We start from the raw sequence: 15,394 nt of genomic DNA on the forward strand, positions 1-15,394 counted from the left end.
GAGAATTTTTATAAGAGTTTATTTGAGCCAAATTGATGACAACTGTCGGGAAGCAAGATCTCAGATGCTCCCAAGAATGAGAGTTTTTCAGTTTCTTTTATGCATTTGAAATTAAGGAGAGAATGTAAGGCAGATTACATGAAGGTGAGAGAAAGCAAGATGGGGAATGATTACAGGATAGTTAATAAGATTATGTGCTCTCTTGAGGGTTGTTGTTTCAAAGGTGTGTTAACCTAGATGCATAAGAAAGACAGACAGGGCTTGCTTAAGGCAAAGGTAAACCTTTTGCTAAAAATGTTATATGCCGGGTGCATGACTACCTACCATGAGCTGTCTAGTTAGGAATTTATGATCAGAACACCCTGTGAGGTTACTTTCTGTAGAACCCCTTTTTCATCCACACTCATTTGCCAGTAAGGGGCTATTTATGATATTTATATATGTTAGAATAAACTTTTACTATATTACACATAAGATCCATTTCTCTTCCATATGAGACAGATAGTTTTCTTGCTGTTTTCATTTTCATTGTGATTTGTTGGTTCTTGTACTGAAGTTAGGTATTGGTCTTTTTCTTTATGAATTCTTTCAAACATCAGACACTGTGATCTAAATAAACATATAAAAACTCTCAATTTTATTTTGTGCAATTTTTGACCATTAAGTTATTTAATAAATTACTGATTTTTAAGTATAAATTTTGGATATAACTTGATGTTTCTTCAAACTGGTAATCTAGTCGCAGTTTAGAGTCTACATGTGAGAGACTTCGGGAGCAATTTTGTTTAAAGGGAGGGCAGGCTATTTGTCTTGAAGCTGCATTTCTATGGCAAGCACATTATTTTTACTGACACTGCATATTATTCAGTACCTTTATGATAGTGATGACCACGAAGCAGATTATGAATAGAGAAAGGTCAAATCTCCCCAAGCCAGGACCCCATTATAATTTTTGTGGGCTCTAGGTACTTTTGCCTTCGTGGGGTCCTTCCTTCATAAAAAATATTAAAAATTATATTTTACAACTTTTTTGTTTTGTTTTAAGGGGAAATATAATCTAGGCTAGATTTATATTATTATTATTATTTTCTTTTTTATTTTAAAATATTTTAAAATATCTTATTTTAAAATATCTTAATTAAAACATTTTTGTGGGTCAGTAATTTGTGCCTATTGTGTCTAATGGATGAGTCAACCCTGCCCCAAAGCCACCCCTTAGCACCAATTCTTCCTCTCTCTCTCTCTCTCATTTTTCTATATTTCTATTTATCTATCTGAATAGTTGGATCTACTTCTTGTCTTTTCATTCAGTTCCTCAGATACACATTTCTATCAACTCCTATATCAGAATCACAGTATTTAACAATTATTTTTAAAAATACGTTCTAATAGTTGTTAGACTTGATCTATACCACAGGGTTCTTCTTTTAGGTTTCTTGACCACTTATTTACAAAATGAACTTTAGATCCCCTCTGTTTATTATAATAGAAAAACCCTGTTGAAGTTGCATTGTATTTCTAAATTACCTCAAAGAGATATGACATCTTTATGAAGACACAACAGTTTGACATTCCATTGCAGAAGCAGGATACCATGACCATGCTACAGAGAAAGTTCAAGAGGAATGGAGACAGAGGCAGGAAACAGGGTACAGAAGAACCCACTCTCTGTTAGGGGTGCTCAGAGAGGCTCACTCACCAGCTCCCTTCAGTCAGCATCGTCCCAGAAGCAGGTCGTAAACCAGCACGGTAGGACAAGTGCTAGTTTTCCTTAAATTAGGAGAAAAGGAAATGCTCATGGGCAGACTGAAGACCATCTTTTAGCCAAAACTACCTTCTCCTAATCTGGCATTCTAAAGTGGCTATAGTTTGGTAAACGTCAGTATCATAGTATTAATGAGTGAGTTTAAACAAAAAAGTGCTGTTTTTCATGCAGGTATCCTTGAAACCAATAAATAGTGACAGGGCTAGGGAAAAGAGATCAGAAGGTAGAGGCTGACCAATATGGAGCCATCACTCATGATCGGCTCACTCCTTTCCTTTTTTCCTAATTAGATAAGTATTTTGTCTATCCTTATAATTTTCTAAGTTTATAATTTTCTAATATGAGAGACAGCCATTTTAAGATAGATTTGCAAAATTCAGAGGCCTTCCTCCCTAAATCCAAGTCTTTAATGATGAAAATCAGCAAGCACTATATTTCAAGCTAATGACTTACAGGTGTTGTCTGCTATGAATAGACATAACTCTAATATAAGGGCCATTAGAGTAAATTGAATAACTTTAATGTAGAGAGAATTTGGATATATATCATGTTTTATAAATCACATACAGAGGGTATACTTGGCAAGCTATTTCCCTTTATGAATCATGAAAAGAATCTAGGCTGGGAAGAGTTCAGTGCCTCCAAGAAAAAGATGAAAGATGTATGACCTGCAAATTCAAACTTTCAAAATTTTAATGACAATGTTTTACTTCAATTTTAATGTTATGAGGTACATTGGAACATCTTATTGGAAAATCTACCTGTGGGTCTCCGGGTGCCCTCTCTTCACACCCAGATGTAGAGTTACCTTTATACTCAGAGAAGCCTCCCCTTCAAATAAATCAAATAATGACCTATATACTCACTAGGGGATAACACATTAGTTTCCAACACTGATTAATGTTGATATATATATATAGCCAAAAAATGTACATGTTTTAAGAAAGGAAAACTGTATTAAAATTGTAATACTCAATATATACTGATAACAAAAGATGAATACAAGTCACATTTTACTTCTGAAATTACAAGAGGTGCTCAAAGTGGTTACCATCAGTGTCCAGACACTTCTGATTACAGCGAACTACTGCTTGAGCAATGTTGATGAAAGTGTCCACTTGTGTAAAATTTTTGGCACCCCCGAAAAAAAATATGTATATATATATGTATATATGTGTATATATATATATATATGTATATATATATATATATATATATATATATATATATATATATATGCAGAGAGTGCCAAAAAAAGTATACACATTTTAAGAAAAAAAAACTGTTCTAAAATCGTAATGCTCAATATATATTGATAACAAAAGACGAATACATGTGTATACATGTTTTTAGCATATATATACATTTTTTTCCCTGACAATTAAGTTCGAGAACTTGTTGCAATGATGTTGCTAACCTTTTTTCTTTATATATATCAGAGGGATTATTCATTATGAATTTGTACCAACTGGACAAACAGTTAGCCAAGTTTACTATTTGGAAGTGCTAAAAAGGCTTAGTGAAAAAGTTAGACGACCTGAACTTTTTGCCAACAATGCATGGCTCTTGCATCATGACAATGCACCAGCTCACACGGCACTGTCTGTGAGGGAGATTTTAGCCAGTAAACAAATAACTGTATTGGAACACCCTCCCTACTCACCTGATCTGGCCCCCAATAACTTCTTTCTTTACCCGAAGATAAAGGGAACATTGAAAGGAAGACATTTTGATGATATTCAGGACATCAAGGGTAATATGATGACAGCTCTGATGGCCATAACAGAAAAAGAGTTCCAAAATTGCTTTGAAGGGAGGACTAGGTGCTGGCATCAGTGCATAGCTTCCCAAGGGAAGTGCTTCGAAGGTGACGGTAGTGATATTCAGCAGTGAGGTATGTAGCACTTTTTCTAGGATGAGTTTGCAAACTTAGTTGTCAGCTCTTGTGTGTGTGTGTGTGTGTGTGTGTGTGTGTGTGTGTGTGTGTATTTGAGGAACCTCAGCAGATTCCAACCATCTAGTGTACACCCACTGCAAGTCCCTTCTATTTAATAATGAGAGGGACATACGAGTGTGAATATGATGGATATCACTCTAATGATTAGGTTACTATAGATGACAAAAGTAAAGGGATTTTGCATATGTAATTAAAATGCTAAACCCATTCATTTTGAGTTAATCATACAGATTCTGACAAATTGAAAGTGCTGGTGTAACTGGAACTCAGAGTGGAATGGAAAACATAGTGAGAAATGAGGCTGATACAAAAGTCAGGTGCCACATCATACGTAACTTTGTGGACTACGTAAAGGGTTTTGTACAGGACCTGGAAGATTGTTGACTATTGTTATGAAGGCAAGAAGCCACTCCTTCAACCTTCTTAGATCTACACATGAGCCAAGCTCTCCAGGAAGTCTCTAGAGTACCCTACTTTATGGAAACAATTCATCTTGTCATCATCCTGGCAAGCCTGAGTAGGAGACATGTGGCCCAGGTTTATAGCACTTGGCTCAGGGCCCTAACAGAGACAAGGGCAAGACTTTTGTTACCTACAGGAATATCCAGAAAAGTTTCATCAACAGCAGAAATATCTGAGGATCCCAAATTGAAGAGCCTAACCCTCTACCCCAGATACGTTCTTGCTCATGAATGGATAATCATCTTGGATGGACTCAGCAAATGAGATGGCTCATAGAAAACCAAGTCCACCCAGGGACTTCATAGTACAACATGTATATGCGATTTGTTTTAAATCCCTAACAATTATTAACCAGTCCTTGTTTCAGAGGTATGTCTCAGTCAGAGCCAACTAGCCCTGGAAAGTCTGCCCAAAAAGAATCTCCCGAGAACCAAGTGAAGCAGGAGAGAAGAGAAAATGAATTCTGCTCACCACTGGAAGAATATTCTAACAGAGTGATCCAAAGATAGATTGAGCTATCTCAGGAGATAGTCATATAAAAATTTCAAAAATAAGCTGGAATCACTTGGGGTATGTTATAGAGGAGATATAAGCATGAGGGTTGGTCTACATAGCCTTAAAAATTTCTTCCCACCATGAGAATCTTAGAGGCAGAAAGAATGGTGTGAAAGAGTAGCTATAAGATGAAGGACATTCAGAACACCCCCCCCCCCCCGCCACACACACACACAGAAGTGCTGGTACTAGTATAAAGGACTCAATAATGAGGAAGAAGAGAGGGCTTAATTTTGATTGGAATGGAAGCAGTTTATACCATTGCACATAATCTGATCTGGGCTTGGGAAGCAGGGTAAAGAGATCTGATCAGGGTAAAGTCCCTTTCTGGGACTGTGGCTTCCAACTTGAACTCAAGTCTGCACATCAAGCCAACTTGACTGAGTATGCTTTCCAGATTTGGAGATTCAACTGGAGTTACTATGGTTTGGATGGCTATTTGTTATCTATTGCTTTGTAGCAAACTATCTAAAAACTTAGCAGCTCAAAAGAACAAATATTTATTATCTCACACAGATTCTGAGAGTAGACTATCTGGGAGAGGCTCAGTTGGCTAGTTCTTTTTCAGGGTCTCTACTGAGGTTGCAGTCCAGTTCTCAGCTGGGTCTACAGTCATATATAGGCTCAACTCGGACTAGAGAATTCACTTTTAAGATCACTCATTTGGTCACTGACAGGCCTACATTCCTCACTGGTTATTGGTCAGAGACCAATTCCTTGACACATGGACCCCTCCATAGCTAACTTGAGTGCCTCATTTCACAGCATTTGGTTTCCCACAGAAATGATTCAAGAGGGCGAGAAATGTGAGTGAGTAAGTGAGTGAGTGAAATAACGTCCCAAAAGGAAGCAGAACTAGTTATCTAGAATATATTAAAATCTACCACAACTGAATAATAAGAGGATAACGTGCCTAATCAAAAGCTGGCAAAATAGTGGAACAGGAATTTCACAAAAGAACATAAACAAATGACCAATAAGCACGTGAGAAAATATTCATTGTCACTAATCATTAGGTAAATCGAAACTCACAATGGGAATCTGCTACAGAATCATAAGAATGGCTACAATTATAAAGTCTGAAAATACCAAGCATTGTCAAGGATGTGTGGAGCAAGGTGAATGAACATATATTTCTGCTGTGAGTGTAAAATGGCATAGCCACTTGTAAACTGGCAAAGTCAATTTAGTTATATAGACATTTACCATACAATTTCTAGCTATAATATTTATCCAAGAGAAATTATCTCAACTGTTTACAGAAACATTTGTACCTGAGTGTCATACATAATAACCCAAACTGGAAACAATATATGTGTCCATCCAACAAACTTAGTATACATTGGAATGCTACTTAACTCTCTTCAATCCTTGAGAATTAATATGCAATTAATATCCAATTAATCCCTTAAAATATACACTGCATATGCAACAATATAAGTACATCTCCCAAACATTATGCTGAATAAAAGAAACTAGATACAAGAGAGTACATATCATATACCCATGGAAAAATGAATCCACACTGATAGAAATCACATCAGTGATTGTGTGAGGCAAGGGTTTGGGGGATATTGACTTCAAAGTGGAATGAGAAACATTCTGGAATGATGGAAATATTCTATATCATTTATTGTGGTGATGGTTACGTAGGTTTTATGGTATACTTTTAGTAAAACTCATGGAAATATAATTCTCATAGAATTTTATATTATAGAATTTATACCTTATGAAAGCTGATTTTAAAAGAAAGAAAAAACTTTATAATATGTAAACTAAAATTTTTAGAAACATGAGGGTTAATTCACAGAAATGAAATAATACTTGGAAACTTTTTTGTCCTCTCTTAGTCTTTGCAAGATCAACTACCAAGACACAAAGTAATATATAAAAATAATATAATTAATCACTTTAATTACATCTATCTATCTATCTATCTATCTATCTATCTATCTATCTATCTATCTATCTATCTATCTACCTACCTATATATAATAGCTATAATGTAAAAGTTTTTACTTTTTATTGACATTGATAAAAAAGTTTTTACTCAGGGAAAAGATTTTATTTTCTGCTATCTTTAAGACATTTTTGGGAAAAGATCACATAATAAGCCACATAGAAAAATCTCAATACATTTGCCAAGCAAAAAAATTATACATATCACTTTATTGAACCTCAATACAAAAAACCTGGAACTAAGTAACTGAAATATAATTTAAAAAGTTATTTTAATTATGAAATTTCTCTACTAAATAACTTTTGAGTTGAAGTAAATATATAAAAAATAAAGACTATTTAAAAAATAACAACTTTACATCTCAAAACCTGATACATGGTTAAAGATGAACTTAGAGAAAAAAGTCATAAACTTATAGAGTTGTATAATGTATTTATTAACTCAACAAATATTTGTTGAAGGGCTACCATGTTCTAGAAATGTTTCTGTGCTCCAGGGTTATAGATAACAAATCATATAACTTCCTTTATAGAGTTACATGCTTGTGGAAGTACATAGACCAAAAATCCTTATAAATATATAATATTTCATTTAGTAATAAGTTCTGTGGATAAAATAAAACTAAATAAAGTAGATAGAGAGTGACTAAAGAAGGGCTGCTATTTTGTATATAGTAGTTAGGGATGCATTCTCTGATAAGGTGACACTTCAGCAGAGTTCTGAATGAAGGGAGGGAGACAGTCATGCAGACATTGGGGGATTAGAATGCTAGGCAGAGAAAACAGTAAGTGCAAAGGCTCTGAAGAGTCTGGGAGTGGAGCTAGGAATAGGTTAGTTGGCAAGAAGAAAGATCAGAGAAATTATATAGAGTGAGACCATGTAGCACCTCTTTGGCTACCACAAGGGCTAACTTTCACTCTAAATAAAATGAAGAGCTTGTGGGAGGTTTTAAGCAGAAGATAAACACAATATGATGTATGTTTTAAAAGGATTGCTCCAGAATTGTCTATATAGCAAAAATGGTAGAAGCAGGGAGATGAGTTGGGAGGTTGTTGTAATAGTCCAGGTAAAACATGATGGAGACTTGGATCAGGATGGAATGAGTGGATATGGGAAGAAGTGGTCAGATACAAGTAATGAGAGAGCAAGAGAGAGAGAGAGAGAGAGAGAGAGAGAGAGAGAGAGAGAGAGAATAAGCCATTTATTTTAATAATTCAACTTAGAAATCTAGAAAGAGACCAGCTAAACTAACTTTTCAACAATCGTCTGGGAGAAGATAATTCAGTGGGCAGGAAAAAAATTAGTGAATTAAAAACCAGAAAGAGTTGAGTTGAAAAGTAAATGTTAAAGCTCAGTGTTTGAAAAGTCCAGTAAAATAGAGATTTTTGGTAAAGAGAATGAGGAAAGGGAGAAGATAAAATACGATACACTATATCAAGAGTGAAAAAGAAGATGTAACCACAAATATCAGATTTTAAATTATAATGCAAAAGTACAGTTTGCCAATGCATGCAAAAAATTAAAATAAGTCTCACAAAAATTTGTAAATTAACAATAGATAGAATAAAAGAAATAGAATATAGTATTATAGAACAAAATAACCAAGGTAGAAACTGAAAATGTTAAGAATTATGTTATAAAAGGAACTCTGAGACAGTTTTACGGGTGAATTATGATATATGCAGCTTAAGGCACAAATAGATTCCATGCTATTTATACTGATCTAAAACAGAAATATTTCAAAAGTTTGCCAAATTATTTGATAATATTGACATAGCTCTAATAGTAAACATAAAATGGTAGTACAAAAACCTTAAATAAATCATAAGCAAATTGAATTTGGAAGTATATTTTAATACATATTCTCTTACCAAGTAGAGTTTGTCAAGAAGCAGTGTAGTGATTTAAGAGAGCAGAGTCTGGAGCCAGGTAACTTTGCAACAGGTTTGCATCTTGAGATGAATCTGATAGCTGCGTGGCTTTGTCCAACTTATTTAATCTCTCTGTATCTCAGTTTCCTCATCCATTAAACAGTCAACTACTACCTATTTATTTTAATGGATTCTGAATCCTTTTGTTCTAAAGTGTTCTCTTGTAGGAAAAACATTGCTGGATACTTTTTAAAAAATGCAACCTGATAGTTCTAGTCTTTTCAGCGGTGACTTTAACTAATTTACAATTATTTTAAAGCTATGTGAGTACTTACTACTGCCATCTTTTATCAAATGGTGCATTTACTTCATATTTTGGGGGTCTATTTTCCTACTTTCCACTGAACAGAACAGATTCTCTTTGGTATTTAAAATTTATACATTCTTTCTTAATTTTTTGGTAGTTTCCTTAACATAAAATACCCATATTTATGACATTCATTCCTACTAAACATGACTATAATGACCATACATATGCACCAACTACCAGGCTTAGAAAATGATACCGAAGGAAACAAAACCTTGGTAGATGCCGACTATATAACCCTCTTCATGCGATCTCCTTCCCACACCCTCAAAGTTAATCACTTTTCTGAATGTGAAGTTTGTTCCCCTTACATATAACTGTATATTTTTACTTCATATGTACATATCCCTATATTATGCAAGTAATATTATGCCTGTTTTACATTTAATACAAATGGTATCATCTGGTATATCTACTCTGCAACTTGTTTTATTTTGCAGTCAACATTATATGTGAGATTTATCCAGGTTGATACACTTGTATGTTTATGTTCACTGTTTTGCAATATATTGTACATATCCATTCTAGACATAAAACACAATTTATTTAAGATGTATAATCCAGGTTCAGCAGAGGGAGACTGGAACTGAGACAAAATAAACATTCCTTAAGATGGTATCAAGGAAACAAAATGTAAATGGATTCATAAAAATAAATGAGTACATTTGATACATTGGCCATTGAGCAAATTGATTTAAACCCAAAATCTCAATAAGAGAAAAAAACAAGTTATAGCAGCAAAAATAATTCCTTCAACTAATGCCCCCTAAATTAGTCTGCTCTGACAACGTAACAGAATACCACAGGCTGATGGCTTAAACAACAGAAATTTATTTTCTCTCTGTTCCAGATGCTGGAAGTACAAGATCAAAGTCCCATCCGTGTTGGTGTGTGGTAAGTTCTTTTCTTGTCTTACAAATGTCTGTCTATTCACCTTGTTCTCACCTGGCCTCCTCTCTGCATGTGCATGGCCAGAGAGCGAGAGGTCTCTGGTATCTCTTCCTCTTTTCATATGAACACCGGTCTTATCACTTTACGGCCCCTCCCTTGCAACCTCATTTAACCTTAATTACCTCCTTCAGGGTCCCATCCCCAAACAGTCACATTGGGGGTTAAGCCTTCAGTATATGAATTTGGGGATTCATATTAATACTTCAATATACGAATCATTCGCTTTATAACACTCCCAAATCATATATACCATTAACTATTACCACAACAATGTTACAGAAAAAACCCCTCAAAATCTCAAAAACATCTATTTATTTTTCTTGCTCATGGGTGTGTGGTAGGGAAAATGATCTCAGCTGGTGCTGGCTGCACGTGGATCCAGGCTGCAGATCAGGTTTAGGTCCAACTTCTCATTTTGGAACCCAGGCTAAGAGGGAATGTACTTTTCTTCTCTGCATGTCAGAGAATAAAAGAGTTGCGTTGGATGGCATCTGATGACCTTTCTAGGTCTGCCAGTGTGTGATTCCATTTGAAACTATAAACCACTGTTTCCAAAAGGCTTCGCAGGCTATGGGTGTATGAAGGGTGCTTATGGGGCGGAAAGACAGGGATGGGTAAGGGCAAATCTGAGTTAAGGAGAAGTGAGCAGATATCCTTTGGAGCTGGGGACCAGGACACACTGAAAACAAATGTGAATTGTCTCTCTGAGATGCACAGGTTTCTAATTCCATTAGGAATGTTTCACGAGAAACTGGGGGTACAGGACACTGAGGACCCACCCCCAGCATGTTGCCTTTGCCTCATTTGAGTCAGCTGGTCAACAAAGTGTTCACAGGTCCCTGAGACTCTCCTGGGGAAAACAGTATGAATAGCAGCAGGGACTCCTTAAAACGAGTGTATTGAATTAATTTTTTTTTTATCTTGGTGAAATTCATAAATGATAAGATTTCTTTAAAGAAAAAGTCCATTGAGGCACAGCACTAACATGTGTCCCCCAGGCACCCAGGAGGCAGCAATTTCGTGTCTCCCCGAGGTTTAGCGAAATTACCAACATCAACAGGTTGGCTGATGGGGCCCAAATTCGCTGCCAGATAAGCCAGTGAGACATGCTGTCATATTTATTGAGTATAGAATAAAATATAACAAAGATGCACACAAGGTCATTGCAATTGCTTTATTATTCATGCAGCTTTAATTTATTTTAAACATGAAAGAATGATTTCGACACGAAGGAGCATGCATATATGTGTGTCGTCCATGCTTTCCTACAAGGTGCTTTTACTATGAATGGAAGATGTAGAGTTCAGCTTCATGGTGACCTAGGAGAAAACAAAATAGCCAGAATTTAGTTACTTAGTAATTGTGAGGCTATTCACCTCTATCCCTCATTTACTCTTTATACTAATACTAGCAGGTAGATACTATTGTTGCCCTTGATTTCCAGATGGGAAAACTGCGGCTCAAAGAAAATATGTGGCCCATGATCCTATAGGTAGTAGAGGGCACACACAGTTCTTGACCCCGAGTGTATGCTCTGATTTCAGATGTACACTACATTGTAGTGTATAGTCCACAAGTATATTTAATTACCTTTCAAAGTTGAATACTAGAATAATCACAATTATAACTGCAGGGACCAGTGTTTTAAATAAACAGGATCTATATTTCCTGGCAGATGAATTCAGTATACTGGAAAACGGAGAGAAATGAACCCAAAATGTAGAGGTTTCAGTTGTGTCCTTCCGTGATTCTCTGTCCTTCTCCAGACACTGGTGTAAGCATCTTCCCCTGTGATTTTTTTACCCACATGGGCACAGGGGGAGTTAGAGTGTGGATGTCATCCCTGCAGTGCCCAGTCATCCATCCTCCCATCCAATAGTACAAAGGTGTCACCTTCTTACTGGAGTCATTTAGCTGCTCATTCCTGAAGGTCCCTGCGGCGACGGCCAAAGGCTTTGGAGCCCACATAGGTGGGCACGAAGTTGCTCTTCAACATGCCCCCAGATCTGCTCAGCAAGCCAGCCAGCTTATCGGTCACACAGGTGGCAGTGTTGCAGCCTCTCTTCTGGGCAGTGATGCTGATGTACAGGATGGAGAAAAAGAGAAGGCCTGTCAGTGAGAGGTTGAGAGGTGCTCCCACACCAAGTACAGCCTGAGGAAATGTGTGAAACTTGTGGTTCTACATGTATGTGCTCAGTACACAGGTACTCAGATTACTGCACCACTTAGAGCTGAAGCTGTCCAGGCTGCAGGGAAAAGATATGATAGATGGTGACACCTCCATGGACATTTTCACAGGTTAGACCAGTGAGGAGTCCCTTAGAGCCAGGGCAGGAGGGGCAGGCAGGAATGTGGCTCCCACATCTTCCATTAGTTGAACTCAGGGGCATGCTCAGTCAGGGCAGAGTGAGGAAGGGCTGTGTTGGAGAAGGGGTGACCTTTCCTGACCTTCGTCATGTTGCTCAGTCCTTCATGCTAGGCAGAGAGGTTGTCAGGGCAGATGCAGGTATGACCCGTGACTCTGCCCGGGCAGCGCCAGGGCCAGAGCAGGGGCTGGTGTGTGCTCCAAGCTCAGGGTGCACGGGAGGTGGACTAACGAAGGGTGCTCTCCCCAGCTTGTGACAATATGCGCGTCTCCACAGATCCTACACAGCTAAAGGCCCAGACCTACCTCAGGCACTGTTCTACCTGAGCCCACCCTCTGCAAGGCCTTGGGCTTCCCCTGGCAAATGTGCAGTGAAGGCTCCCTGAAGGTGTGAAAGAATGTCATGGGCAGGTTAACAAGGTGGAGTCAAGTTTCTAAAATCTCCTGAGCTCTATGGGGTCCATCGTCTGGCTTCACACTTACCAATCCTCTAACTCCTCCAAGGCTGGGAGGACCTCTCAGTGCCGCCAGACCAATTTCCAGAGTGAGTGGTCACCTATCCAGCTGTGTTTTCTGCTACCTCTCAGCATATCCCTACCTGAGTATGACTGGAGGAGGGGATGCCCTGTGTTAGGCAGGTGCGGAGACTCACCCGGAGTCCTCAGTGTCCTGCTCCAGTTCCATCTCACTCATCTTGTTCTGCAGATAGTCCTTCATCATTGAAGCCAGGAGGAGGCACAATTCCTCCTCAGAGAGTCTAGAAACCTCCATGCGGCTCTGCAAGATGGACCTGGAGAGGGGAAGCAAACCCAATATAGGCTGAGAACCTGCTCACCCGTCCTTAGGATAAGCAGTCAGGTTTCCTGGCTTTGGCCACTTCTCATGTGGATGTGGCCACCCCAACAATCAGTGGCTAGAACATGAGGCCAGTGTCTTTCCAAAAATGTTGTTTGGCCAGGAATCAGGCTCTGGTGTGATCAGTAATTGGCTTGCTGGGACTGGATCATTCAGGCTTGTGAAAGCTTATGGTTAGATTTTCAGGAATTTTATGAGCTTTGTGTTAAATATAGTCACTATTAAAAATTACATGATATAACTTATAATTAGTTTGAATCAGAAAAATGATTTAGTTCAATAAATGTATTTTGTATGAGGGTGAGAAACTAGATTAATAGATCACACATTAGATTTATCAACAACACATTTATTGGCAAAGTATTAGTAGATTAGGCTGCAATTTATTTCTCAAATTGTGGTTGAAATAGATAAATAGATTTCCTACAGATACAAATATTTGGTAAAAAGCAACGTGTTCTGTGAGGCTCAAAGAGGTATATGAAATTTACACTAAAGAGTACTGTATATCTTATTTATATTTGTAAATTGTACACCACATCTCTGTATCATAAAAACTCACATGCAGGCTTACCTACATACATTCCCCCGCCCCCCAAGAGCTGTTATTAAACATTCAGCGCACCACAATTCAGAGCCCGCAATTTTTTTTGATCCCTGGCGCAGGGGGAGGGGAGCGTGCGCCTGGCAGAGCTGTCTTACCTGAATGGCGCTGCCTGGAGGATGCCCGCCTGGTACAGGACCAAGATGCCAAGAGCGAGGAAGGGGGAGTACTTCCAGAAGCTCATGATGCCTCTGCAAGGAAAAGATAATGTCACTTCTCCAGCAGTCACACACCCTAGATCTCCGTCGAGGACAGCCTGGGAGCACCCTGTCACAGCAGCATTTTCCTATAATGCAACTCGGAACTGTCCTCCCTGTGTGGAGCTTTTGCTCACACCTAGTGGTGCGTGTAGGGAAAAGGGCATATGGGAATCTCTGAGAACCTGAAGAGTCAAAATCAACTCCACCCTCCAGCAAAGAGACCCTTGTAAGCACCCAGCTTAGCAGAGCCTTACATTGGGACCTAGGACTTACACTGGGAAAAAAGATCCCAGAACTCACCACGGAGGCTTACAGTTTAGGACTGATACCCTGGGTCTTTGCACCTATTTGCCACGCAGTGGCATCAGCCCAAGTTCCAAACCGTTTTCCTGGGGTCCACTAGGCGGGAGACGTGATCCGTGAGCGCACAGTCTGCAGAAAGCTACTCATGCATCTGTTTTGTGCGCAGTGCCTGGGGAGCTCCAGCGACTGAGACCGGTCTAAGCACGAGTACAGCAAGACACAACGAGACTGGAGCCCGGCTCTGCGCGGGAAGACTGGAACACGGAGTCTCGCGACCGCAACTATCGAGCGTTACCTGGGGTAGGAGTCTGGGATGAATCGTGGGCTAGCAGACACTGTGACGAAGAGATCCAGACAGAAGTGGACACAGACGCTGAGACCCGCAGGGAGATCCACCAAGAGATAGAGTAATGGAGAGAGAGGGAAGGGAGGAGAGGGAGAGAGAAATAGAATCGTACAACTAAGCAGGAATCTCGGGGCTTACCTGGCAGCAGGTAGCAGGTGGCTTGGAGCAGAGGCAGTGGCAGAAGCGTTCGCGTCAGGCGTTGGCACTGTGGAAGTGGCAGTGACACTCAGCTAGGCAGTGCCTCTGATGCCTTCAAGCGCAATCGACTCCTCTTATTCCCGCTGCCACTGGGTCTGGGGTGGTCCAGGAGCTCCGGGCAACCAATCAGGGGAAGGATCCTCTGCCTCAGACAGATTGTGTCACCACTTGCGTCCAGAACCTGTGGCATCCAGCGAGATCATCCCACTTGTCATTTGCATTGAGGTCATTGATGGAAGGGGGTGGGGGAGTAATGGGGCCCAAGAGGAACACCCACGAAGTGAGCAGGATTTTGAGGACAATTTGACGTCATAGTAAACTTCACCTGTTCAGTTTCATCCGGTTTTGAACGTGTGCTCCGCTCCATCCCCAGCTGTGTGGTCTTACAGGGCAGGGTCTAGGATTGCAGGGCTCCCAGCTCCCCCAAGTCTGGCTCTAGACCCCTGTGCAAGTGAGGCTTGGAGGGTTAATGCGTAAGGGTTAATTGACTTTGGACCCAAGTAGGGTGTCTGCTTCAGGCGGCTGGAATCATCCCCAGAGGAGCCAGGCTCATTATGGGAAGCAGGGTGTGGAGGTGGGAGCAAGAACTTTACCAGACTGAACTCAATTTCCAGCAGCGCCCGTTCTTGGTGGTA

General features: G+C 39.4%; 1 protein-coding gene across 2 annotated transcripts; it reads right to left on the bottom strand.

Moving 5' to 3' along the window:
* Nucleotides 1–11,047: 11,047 nt before the first annotated feature.
* Nucleotides 11,048–14,828, bottom strand: LOC109436082 (calcitonin gene-related peptide 2-like). 2 transcript variants are annotated; one of them, XM_019714364.3, is made up of 5 exons: nucleotides 14,700–14,828; nucleotides 13,811–13,903; nucleotides 12,906–13,043; nucleotides 11,790–11,966; nucleotides 11,048–11,207 (listed from the first exon to the last, which is right to left on the bottom strand). In XM_019714364.3, exons 2-4 carry the CDS (start codon nucleotides 13,894–13,896, stop codon nucleotides 11,807–11,809), a joined length of 384 nt encoding a protein of 127 aa, XP_019569923.1. In that variant the 5' UTR covers nucleotides 13,897–13,903; nucleotides 14,700–14,828; the 3' UTR covers nucleotides 11,048–11,207; nucleotides 11,790–11,806. The 2 variants fall into 2 exon arrangements, with proteins under 2 accessions (XP_019569923.1, XP_019569921.1); XM_019714362.3 differs by having other exon boundaries at nucleotides 11,782–11,966.
* Between the last annotated feature and the right edge of the window lie 566 nt (nucleotides 14,829–15,394).

The sequence above is a fragment of the Rhinolophus sinicus genome, chromosome 14 (genome assembly GCF_057876585.1).
Source record: "Rhinolophus sinicus isolate RSI-liver-muscle chromosome 14, RSI-T2T, whole genome shotgun sequence".
Classification (NCBI taxonomy): Eukaryota; Metazoa; Chordata; class Mammalia; order Chiroptera; family Rhinolophidae; genus Rhinolophus; species Rhinolophus sinicus.

Bases quoted from the DNA above. Each gene is read 5' to 3' on its own strand.
- LOC109436082 (XM_019714364.3), bottom strand. From the start codon at position 13,896: ATGAGCTTCTGGAAGTACTCCCCCTTCCTCGCTCTTGGCATCTTGGTC. The intron at 13,044-13,810 runs GTAAGACAGCTC...TCCCCTCTCCAG, and splicing joins CTCCAGGCAGCGCCATTCAG to GTCCATCTTGCAGAGCCGCA. The intron at 11,967-12,905 runs GTGAGTCTCCGC...CCTGTACATCAG, and splicing joins CAGGACACTGAGGACTCCGG to CATCACTGCCCAGAAGAGAG.